The sequence below is a fragment of the Myotis nattereri genome, assembly GCF_964212035.1.
Source record: "Myotis nattereri genome assembly, chromosome: 14".
Lineage (NCBI taxonomy): Eukaryota > Metazoa > Chordata > Mammalia > Chiroptera > Vespertilionidae > Myotis > Myotis nattereri.
Genome location: NC_138089.1, coordinates 41122988 through 41134715, shown reverse-complemented (window position 1 = coordinate 41134715; position 11728 = coordinate 41122988). Strand labels below are relative to the sequence as shown.

Genomic DNA, 11728 nt, shown 5'->3' with positions numbered 1-11728 from the left:
TTGAATTAGAGCTTGATTACAAGTTTATTATAAACCAAGTGTACTCTATCCAACTCTGAAACAGCCTACAGCAACCAAACCCGAGGACTTTCTTATAGCCCTTTGCCATTCTGTTGCAGATCTCTGTTCTTGCATATTTTAAAGCATAAATCAGATGCCCCTCTATTAACTGTAGAAAATGGGAGGTTAACGGAGAACAAATGAATTTTAGGAAGAGTCCAAGAACCAGGGTAACATGTAATGAAAAAGTGCACAAAGTGAACATGTGCATTATTTTAAGAAGGTCCTTAGCTTCCAAGTTCTCCAAGGGATTTCTTTTAAAGAACTTTAAACCTAGATACACTAAAACTGGCAACCTTTGGTTTAGCTCAGAAAATCACACACACACACAAATTACACATGTTGTTTCTCATCTTTTAAACTAACTGCCAAGATCATATTGGCCTTCCCAATAATAAGAGGGAGCAGGAAAGTTAACTTGCTTTTCTCTGCTCTGTTGAAATTATATTGCTCTTTAATAAACCCGAAGAAAACCTCCAGCTTTGTCACTGTTACAAGTTCCTTTTTGCACAAAACAAAAGATGCTCCCATGAAGAATCCAAGGCATAAATATCCATAAAATGCAACGGACTTTTCATGATGCAAGAGTGTTCTCACCTCCTCAGCACCTTCTGTTTACTTTATTAAAGCTCTTTCTCCAAATATAAATGAAAACCTGCTTGCTTTCTTTTCTTCTCTTTCAGTTCATTTTTCATCTCTTTACCTGTGACATTACTAACACTATATACGCTCTGCCAATCTCCATCTTAACTTGTACTAATAGCACTGATACACCCAAAGGAGAAAGTAAATAGCACCACACCACCAAGAGCCTTAAGACTCAAGTAGAGCCATTGATTTCAGTCCCTGCCACCACTTTCCTTACCCCCAACCACCACCCTCTACACACTCTCACCTTTTTCTGCCAGGGGGGGAAAAATGTTTAAATAGTCAAGAAATCTAAAAATGTCTCAATATGTGGGGGTTGGGGGGTGGGGCGGAGAAGCCAACTTAATTACTACCTCTTGCCGTTATGACTTTTGATATTCCAAAGTAGCTGCCCTCTTTTCTTTGGGGTTTTTGCTTTGCTAAAAGGAGAATGCTAGTTAAGGGGCAGAGCAGAACAGCTCAGAACATTATGGAAAATGCCAAGGGTTGCCACAAGGAACCCTTCCTTGTGCAGGTTTTAGACTCAAACACTGAGGGTTGGTCTGAAGAGTATCAGCTTAAAGGGGATGGATGACACATTAGTAACCTGCTCACAGTACCTCAGTCTGATCCTATTTCTACTTTTTAGGCTCCATAATTACAAATTTTGCTTCCAGGTAATATGAAGGCCTCAAAGTCTTCTTTCCACTACCTTCTTCTAATGAATACAACCAGTTCTTAATTGTGTATTGAATAATCAAAAAAATTAGAGCGATTTTTGACTATGAATATATGGGGTGGGGGTGAGAGAGAAACTCACCTCCACTGCAGACATTTCCTTTCCTGTAGAAGGACATCCTTCATCCCCTGGCTTCCTCTGCCCCTCACTCATTCCTCCTCAGGAGGGTCTTACCTAACTGGGGAGCCAGAGTGAAGCACTGGACTGGGTTGTTCTGTTCCTTCCTCACCTGCGCCTCTTCAGAATTGTTCTGCCTTCACACAGCACCATTGCTCTTGGCCGTGTACTGGGCTTAATGATAAAGGCCATGCCCTTGGATGGGGAAGTTGGTAGTGGTGCAGAGCTGTTGGCGATACTTGGTAAGAATGTCTACCGAGAAAATAAACTTCTACAAGATACCAAACAGTGCCTCAGTACAAAGCACTAAAGCCGGTCCAAGATACTTGTAACATCATTCTTCATTAGAAATCTAGATGCCAGTCAAGATTTTCTTACAGTTGAGGCATTTTTTTTCATTGTGAGCATTCTGAGCATCTCCTCACATTCTAGGATTCATTATCAGAAAGTCCACTATCCCCAGGTACATAAGCCATAATCTCCAATACACACTTTATTATTAATAAAGATATTTTGGCAATCATATATGCCTATGCTCTTGACTTCTCAGTTCAGAATTCAGAAGAGGAGAGCTCCTTGGTGGGTCCTCATATACCCCAACAGGACACAGTGTTATTTCCTACAGTCCGCTTTTTTTGTAATAGAAGCTCATATGGGAGAAACGTAAAAATCAGCTGTATTTGTATCTCTCTGCTCACTCCTCTGTTTCACTGATGCAAAGTAGAGGAGCTGGGGGGAATTTTTTATTTCTAAAGCAGTAACAGTCTTCTCTAGCTGGACTGTATTTTTTCTTATTTAATGAGTGACGGTGGGCAAAATGCAGTGGACAACTCAAGAGACACAGGTACAGTTAGCGTCCCTCCTCCTGAAAACCTCTCACTGATGAGCTGGAGATTTTCATGAAACTTCCCGCAAACGCAATGCTTCTAAACATCTTCACAAAATGCGTAAGAACTAAGAATGAAGGATACACTCCTTGGTCATCAACCAGATCTTTTTTCCCCTGTTAAAGTCAATCTGCTAGAAGAAGAAAACACACCACCCGATTTGAGAGCTTTTTAAAATATAATTTAAAACTATTTTGTACCAGTACAATATATTAATTTTACAAATGTAAAATTTTTATCAGCTGTTAAAGCATTTGCAAAAACCACACATTCTACTTCAGCTTTATTGCACAATATCTATAAGAAAATATTAATTTTTAAATTAGAAAACATAAAAATGCTTTCAATATAGAAGAGACCATCTGATTTTAAAGACAATACTCTATAAGAATGTCTACCCAGAAAATAACGAACTTTCACAGGATACCAAGTTGGACAGATGCTTCGGCAGATCCAGTACAAAGCGCGGTGTAAAACCGGTCCAGGATACTTTATCCAAATTGTATCATCATTCTTCATTAGAAATCTAGATGCCACTCAAGGTGGCTTCTTATACTTAAAAAAGTTGAGGCATTTTTTCATGTGAGCTTTCTGAACTTCTCTTGCCTTATTAACAAATAATACTTCCAATTTAACAGCCATTTGCAAGTTTTTTTCCCTTTATGCAGATGATCTCTGGCAATTGTTTTGAATGACTATGAACTGATCGTCTTTATTCGTTTATGCTGATAGAAAACATCAAGTGAAATACATTTTTAAAACCCAGTTCTTTACAAAAATCAGTTTATAAATGTGTGTCACAAAAATTAGTGTCGAGACATCAAGAATGGACTTCAATTGCTTTATGTTAGTTGGTTCTCCCAGAGTTGGGATGGCAGATGTCCCACTTATCTATGTAGTGTTGATCAGGAACAAAATCCAAGCACTAGGATGGAATCCCAAGACAGATTAATAAGGCTGTACGATGGGCTTTAGTGGGATATTACCCTGGGTCTATAAACCGATGTAGGTGTTAAAATACTGACAGCAAATCTTGGTGGTAATTTAAGTCACCTTAGACAATATACACAATCTGAAGATGCAAAGGGAAAAATGTCCATACATAACATTATCAGTGGGGTGTTGTGTAGAAAAGAAACCCCTATTTATTAGAACAAGAATCCAGCATGTTTGATACATATATAGATTATACCTCTTTTCTTATTAAAGCATGTTGATTCAATTAAAAGTGTTTTCAAATGTATGCCTTTGTGGCCCAGGAAATTGCCTTTTGGAACTTACGGCCTGCATAAGCAACGTCAAATATAATAGTATGCGTTTGTGTAGAGAAAATAATTATTAAAATAGTGGTTATGCACTCACAAGTTTTTTGCAGGTAGATAGAATTATCAAAATCCCAGGTGCTTATTAAAAAGTTTGCATTATTTAGAATTTCTTCCTTAGAAATCAAAGCAGTTACTTTTCTGGAACGGCATCTTTCAGAACTGCTCAAAGCACCTCATCTAGATGAGTGTTTTTAAAAAATATATAAAGTCTACAGTGAGACTTCAAACATCACATATTTCACCTTTTATGGGCTTTTTATCACATATCCCTTCCTTAGAAATCCTTCAGAAAAAAATAAAAATAAACTCTCACATTCTATTAGAAAAAAATGGGAACATTCATGGTCTGACTTTTCTGGATTCCCCCAAATCTTGGTACTATGTGCAATTTCCTCATATACAGGTTTTGAGGAAACCCCTGATCATCTCCTATTGAATATTCAGCTAATGGACATGCCATAGAAAATTGACATTAATAGTAGTAAATAGATTAAAATCTATTTCATAAAATAAAAATGTTCTATGACTTCCATTTAAATACGTATCTGAAAAGCTAAGAGGAGGTTTTTGTTTTTCCAAAGTGCTAATACATTTACAAACATCTTCAACACATTATGTCCAATTTTTTGTAAAACTAAACCACCTTGCTTTAGGCACTCTGCTTGATGAGTTTCTAAGAAGCGAGGGGTGGCGGGGGGAGAGAATCACTTGTCAATTAATCCAGCTTCCTTAATCTTACTGAAGAAGAATTTCTCCAGGATATTGGCACATTTGTAGTATTCACTCTCAGGGGGGTTGTACTCTTTGCAGTTGGTGAAGACTCGCTGTAAGTCTGCCATGAATAATTTCTTAGACACATAGTACCTATTCTTGAGGCGTTCACTCATGGTTTTCAGATCTGCACAGGAAAGAAAATAGGTTAGCAATCTTTGACCCCTTTTGAACACTAGCTGACAAAAGTGAGACTGGGAAGGAAATCTTTCATCTCTTTCATCACTTAGATTACAGTTTTACCAGTCCAATGCCTTTGTTTAAGAGAAATTCATATGATCAGGGAAAACAGTTCTTAAACCTTATGTTCTTCCTTTGTGAGAGTTTCTTGGATAAAATCACAGCATTTTAACATGGAAGGGACCATTATTAGTCATCTGGCCCAATCCCTTATTCAGCACAAGAAGCTAAGTAGATGAGCAGCAATAAGCATGATGAACTGAGTACTGTCAGTTATTCATTCAGATTTATACAGAAGAGGCTTTATCTACATGGAGTAAGACAGGTGGAACATGTGTATTGAGTCATTACTCAAAACAGAGTGAGTTTGTTTCACGAAAGTTGCAGTTGCCTTGGTGTTGCAGAGACAGAACTAAGTAGAGAAACTGATCATAAATACATCTGCAAATAAATACACCAGTGACCTTGCAGGTAAAATGGCTCAAATGAATATGGTTTCATGCTCCATCAATGGCATAAGAATGACAAACTTCATAATCTATTTTCTAAAGCAAACAAGCCTTGCAAGACTATTGTAAAAAGAATTATTTTCCCAATATGTCTACTTGCTTTAAACTGTATTATTTTTATAAATGAACACGGTGCTTCATCTAAACTTGTAAGAATACAATGGGGCTTCGCTAATCCTCGGTCTCAGGACTGATTTAAAGAATTCCATGCAGATTAGAAAACGCTAACATCTTCCACTTATTAACATTGCCTACTTATAGGTCCCTAGTTGTCTCTAAACCTGGTTCTATAATTAAAATTTACATTAACATGGAAAAATAAGTCAAATTCACTAAAGAAATACTTCTGAATATCAATAATCCAAATTCCCACTATATTATCAAATTTTCCAGAGGGAAAGAAGCTTATAACCAAATACACTGGGATTATCATTTAATAAAATAGATAGATTTATGTGCAACATCCCCAAACTGGGAGAAGTTAATTTGCATCAAAATCCTAAATCTACCAAAAAGAAAAAATGGGAAATAGCTACTTTTGCTTATTTCCTTTGACTCAATTAGAGTCATATCATCACATCTGAGTTCAACTTTCAATTTTTTTTCTTCTCTGACTGAAATAGTTTGGAAAGTGAGAAAAAAGAAGTATTAAGACACACAAAGGTTCAGCAAATATTCCACTAACTGTCTCATCCTAGTGTGATTGAACATATAAAGATGTCTTCTTGTTTAAGAAAGAAAGAGCAATTAAATTGTGCCTCTCTAGATAAAATTAGATGTTTGCCTTTCTTCCAACTAAATACCTGCCACTTAAGATATGCTGCCAGACATAATGTTTTAGAAGACATGTTTAACCAAAAGAATAAAAGGGGGAAAAGACAATGAAACTTCACAAAAAAAAGTTTATCTAAAAGCTTTTCAAATTATTTTTTGGAAGACAGAGGGTAAGAAGAGATGGGGAGAGCCTAAAATATAAAAGAAACAAAATAAGAACCATAGAAGTGTTTGGGCCTTTCTGAATAACAACAACCAATTCTGCATATTTCCACATTTCCTTTCTATTATAAAGTGATAATAGCATATTTCTCTAGCCTTTTTAGATTATTTCAGTTGACCAAACAGCATAAATTAAAAAAGGTGATTAAACATCAGTAATTCCAAACATGGAGACACCATTAAATTAATCAATTTTCATCCCCACCCGCCCCCCCACCACCACCAACTTGGGAATTCTGAATAAATCCAAAAACCCTGCCTAGAAACCCAGGTGTGATAAGAAGATATGCTTGGGTCAGACTCTTCTGACAATGTTCCCTACATAAAACAGGTTAGATCTCATTCACACGGAAGAAAAGAGTTTTTAGGGCACAGGGAAAGAGAAGAAATGTTTTAGGGAAGCGCCAAGAAGGAAATGAGGAAAAGTAAAATTACTGACTTGTCAGTCTTATCCTTAAACACATGACCATCCTAGGGGGCAAGACTGCATATTTTGCCCAGGACCTAAAGGCATCCCAACAAAATGACTGTAGCTCCACTAAAGAGCACCATCTACTGTGTTCGTTGACTTTGTCCAGCACACACCTTAGCCCACCACTGGTCTTACTCAGTGTGGTCAATTTCCTCCTCCCGATCATTCAGCTATACACACAAGTGGGAAGCAATTGCAGAGGCTCACATGCTTCTCGGACTTGGCCAAGCAAAAGCCTTCCAGAAAGCAGCTGTGAGTGGACGATGACAGGCGAGCCCGCTAGACCTACCACTAGGTCTGCAGGTCTGCAGAGTGCACGTGGATGGGCTGGAAGAAAACTATTCTCTGCAAATGCATACAACCTCCCATGAAGGTTTCACAAAAGAAGTGGAAATGATCCCGAAGATGAGGATGCAAAGGTCAGTTAACTTTTGAAGTGTACATAAAGGGTTTTCGCGTATTGTTTTACATCATGGAAAATATTAATTCCCAAATCACCTTTCCATTCAGTTTCCCAGTCAACCCTCACTTTGGTTTTCATGTACTGAAATACACAGAAGCAAGGCAGAGAGAGATATAAAAAAGAAAGAAAAGCATATGGGTGCATGTCTTCTTTAAGGAGTAGAGACTACTGAAATCATTACCAGGACTATATAAAATGTTCATGTGAAAATGAATGCTACAGAAAACATCTACAAATAACTCTGTTATCAGGGAGCTACTGCATCCCTTTAACTCCTCCTTTCACACTTCAATCCCTTCTTTGCACCAGAAATAGATGACAGGGCCCTAACTGGTTTGGCACAGTGGACAGAGCGTCGGCCTGTGGACTGAAGGGTCCCGGGTTCGATTCCAGTCAAGGGCATGTACCTTGGTTGCGGGCACATCCCCAGTGGGGAGTTTGCAGGAAGCAGCTGATCGATGTTTCTCATCGATGTTTCTAACTCTCTATCCCTCTCCCTTCCTCTCTGTAAAAAAACAATAAAATATATTTTTAAAAAAAGAAAGAAATGACAGGTAGAAAAGAGACAGAAGACACAGGCTCTCTCCAAAAAAATGGCCACACAACCGAATGAACACCAAATTGGTTTAATTTGGGGGTTCTCAATTCACTCAATCATTCCTTTTAGTACGCTGCAGGTACAGTGGCAATTTCCACAAGTCTACATCTCTAGTGGTGTTTTTGTTTGTTTGGTTTTGGATGTGGGACAAAGCTTAAAATAGGAGTATAAAGAGTGACATTAATAGTATTCATCAAGAGCCTAAAAAATCAAGGACTGTACTAACTAGGATTTCTCCCTCTGAAAGTACAGCAAACAGCTTCACCTAACTTCTCTTGCACTGTCTTCAAAAATTCTCAGACTCAAAATTTATCAAGAGGACAACCTGATGTTTATCCATTTGCCACGAGTAGAATATAAGCGAGGTTATGTCCAAACAGCCAGCTTCGGACCTAGTGCTGTCCACAGTCCCCACCTGGGCTTCTGCGTCTAATACGCTGGTGTGTGGGCTCTCAGATAGCTGCAGAGCGTTTCCCATGAACAGAGCCACCCACTCCTCCTTCGCCATCACTGTTCCTGACATCACCGCCCTCCCCGGGTACATGGGATCCCGCCGCCCATCACACACACCCTACCCTACGACTGAAGAGTACAAATTATCCTCAGTAACCATTTGTCCCCCACGCCACCATCCAGAGAGTTTTAAATCTATACTTAGAAAATGTTCAATGGCATTACCCATGGGGAACCTTATAACTTCATAATATCCCGGAGCTTCTGTTCTCTTCACAGGTTCCATGAAGGGCCAAGCGCTTTGATGGCTCTTGGGGAAAGAAAAAAAGTAAAGTATCAAATATGGAAATTCCATGTGAGACATCATTTCAAAATACTGGCGACAGGTGAATGAAAACGCCCACCTTCACCTGCTGGAGGATGCTCTTGAGTGTGCTGTAGAGCTGGTCAGAGTCTTTGGGCTCTTTACTTGAAAGGAAAAGAGTGAACAACAAGGGACAACGATTAGTTTCTTACCCTCTTGCCAGGTGATTCCTATTCAGCTCATTTTTACAAAAAAACTAAAACTGGATTCATTTCTGATTTTTTTTTTTAATGAAAACTGAAACCCAACAATTGTATGGATGATTACACTGGGTTTGCCCATTTTCTCTAAGTTGTTGGGGGGGGGGGGGGATCACTTCCATTATTATCTTCTCACCCATCACACTTACCTTTTCTCTTTTCCACTCTGTTTCCAGCCTGTCTCTCCTATATGACAATGAAATAAACAGTGAATGAGAACTGCTTTTGGCAAGAGAATAACAGTTAACACTTAACCAAAATGCAATAAATCGCAGCCATGCCTTCATACATCTGTCCCTGGGAAGACACTGAAATTAACTGCAGTCCGGTACTTTCTAATACGGCTATCAGCACAAAACGTTTCCAAGACTAACAACACTGCTCAATATGTTTTTTAAAGAAGGAACTCCAACCTTTCAAAGAAAATCACAAAAATGACAAATGCCCAGTACTGTGGGTATGCGTATTTTTTAAACTCTAACTCAATTTTTTGCCTTCACCATGTGAAAGAGTTAGGCGGTTATTTTCGGTCAGAACAAAGTCTGTCCTGGTCTCTGTTTTATTTGGCGCCTGCTTGTAATGCAAGACGGTTTGGTGTAGCAGAGAGAAAACACAGTCTAGAGTCCAGTAGACCTGGAGTGGATTTCTTTTTTATTTTTCCTAATGTAGTTTTATTGATTTCAGAGAGGAAGGGAGAGGGAGAAAGAGAAACATCAATGATGGGAGAGATTCATTGATTGGCTGACTCCTGCACGCCCCACAATGTGGATCCAGCCCACAACGTGAGCATGTACCCTGACTGGGAATCAAACTGTGATCTCCTGGTCCAGAGATCGATACTCAACCACTAAGCCATGCCGGCTGGGCTGGAGTTGATTTCTTGCTTTCTCCTTAAAAGCTGACTTACCCTAGGTAAGTTATTTAACCTTTTGGCTCTCAATGTATCAATCTATAAAACAGAACTCTAAAAATTAGGTGATATTATCCCATAGAAGAATGCCTGGCACAAAATGGCATTCAGTGATACGGTAGCTATTATTAATTGGGATAATATGGGAAAGTAAAATTTCTGGGTCTGGCAGTGAAAGCAAGATGTGCTGTGGAGTAGATTTTTGTAAAAAAGAAATAGATATGAATCATATCATGAAAAAACAAATAATGTGGCTTTCTTTAGTTTGCATGATTTTTTTTTTGCTTTATAAATCTTCAATATACCAGAAGACCTGGACTTACTTGAACCACATCAAAGTGCTGATATTTGATCTACCAAAAGAACTACTTTGGCCCTAGCCAAAAGGGTCCCAGGTTCGATTCTGGTCAAGGGCATGTACCTTGGTTGCAGGCACATCCCCAGTAGGGGGTGTGCAAGAGGCAGCTGATCGATGCTTCTCTCTCATCGATGTTTCTAACTCTCTATCCCTCTCCCTTCCTTGCTGTAAAAAAACAATAAAATATATTAAAAAAAAAAAAAGAATTACTTTGTACATTTTAGCTCAATACAACTCACTGCTAACATACTCTCAGATAAGAACCTTCAAGAAAACTGTTGTAAAATAGGGAACCGGAATCAAATTATGTGATTTCCAATCATCCTTTCTAGAAGTTTGGAAACACTAATTTACCCAAGCACAGATCTATATGCAGATTGCAACCATGATGGCAATGAGATATGGTGAGAACAGCAAGCTGTTTGGAGGAGATAAGAAATGGGCTGCTCCTCCCCAAGCCAGTTACTGACCATGTGCCATGTAAGGTTAAAGGACTTAACCAGCTGGAGACTGAATTTCCCCATTTGTAAAAAGCAGAATCCCCTACTTTCAAGGTCACATGTGGGTAGTGCCTAGCACTGTGCCACATATAGCAGTCTCTCAGTACATGATGGCTATTAACAGCTTCAACAAGGGGTCATCTACGCTCTCTTTAGTTTGTTTGCAATTTGCAGTAGAGAAAAGATATCAAAGGAAAGCATTGGCTGCCTTCTTAAAATACTAGAAATAACACAGATGGAGAAGGGCAGGGCAAAAAGCTTTTTCAAGTACTGCACTCCGGTAATAGTTTCCAACCCTTCTGGTGGCATTTCCAAAAGATTTTGCTTTTAAAAGAAGACCCATATACATACTAATTCCAGGAATGCTTTCTATGGGGATCTGTCGAACTCCATCTTTAAAACATGAAAGTCCAGGGTAGACTTTTCGAATCTGGGCTTGTTTTCTTTCTATCAGCTTTTTAATGATCTGTAAAGCACAGGAAGAAAGCGTGGTCAGTGACAGAAGTCCGTGGCTCCAGCCCAAGTCAGCCAACCTATGGAGCTATCCCCCTAGCAAAATCAAGTCTTTAGGAAACAAAAGGGGAGAAAGGGGTGAATTCTATTCAATAGGAGAGTCATGAAAGCATTCTATAACATCATGTCCATTCAGTAGCATTCACACAACCTCTTCAGTACTTGCCCCCTCGGAAAAGTCGAATTGAGAGAACACACTAGCCCCAGTGCCCACTGTCCTCTTTAGCACCAGAGCCAATTTTTTTGCTCTGTGTGTGCGAGGCGCCCCTGGCAGAGCTACAGCAAAGCAGCTGAGATCTGCTACCCAGACCAGCGCGTGAACCTCTTCACATCCATGACTAGGAACTGTTCCTTTGGACTAAAGGACTCGGAAAGTTCCCCAAGCCTGGGAGGGTGACCTTACTACTAGAATTTTTCAAGGCTTGAGCCACAACCTATGCTGTTTGCATGAAAAAAGCAGCTCTCAAGTCTACTAAGGCATCACAACCAAGATGTGACGCTTTTGAGAGAGATGTTTGTTTTATAAAATAGTTCCTAATATACAGAGGTAATTAGTTCTGAAATAATTCCCAAAAGAAGAAAAAAAGCACCAAAAAATCGCCAGGCTGCCCAGTTCAAAACACATCTCCCACAAAGCCATCTCAGATGACACAGGCCCTATGGATCCCACCATTCTCTTGGAGTCA

At 39.1% G+C, this 11728-nt stretch overlaps 1 protein-coding gene across 1 annotated transcript in view; it reads right to left on the bottom strand.

Moving 5' to 3' along the window:
- Nucleotides 1-2598: 2598 nt before the first annotated feature.
- The window catches only part of KAT2B (lysine acetyltransferase 2B), a gene marked incomplete at its 5' end in the record, with an annotated part of 88609 nt that continues 79479 nt past the window's right edge, over nt 2599-11728 (bottom strand). Inside the window, 5 exons of the mRNA XM_081106137.1 lie at nt 2599-4653; nt 8423-8507; nt 8602-8665; nt 8911-8947; nt 10881-10995. Coding sequence (XP_080962263.1) covers nt 4460-4653; nt 8423-8507; nt 8602-8665; nt 8911-8947; nt 10881-10995 — 495 coding nt within the window. The 3' untranslated portion in view covers nt 2599-4459. The remainder of the gene's footprint in view (nt 4654-8422; nt 8508-8601; nt 8666-8910; nt 8948-10880; nt 10996-11728) is intronic.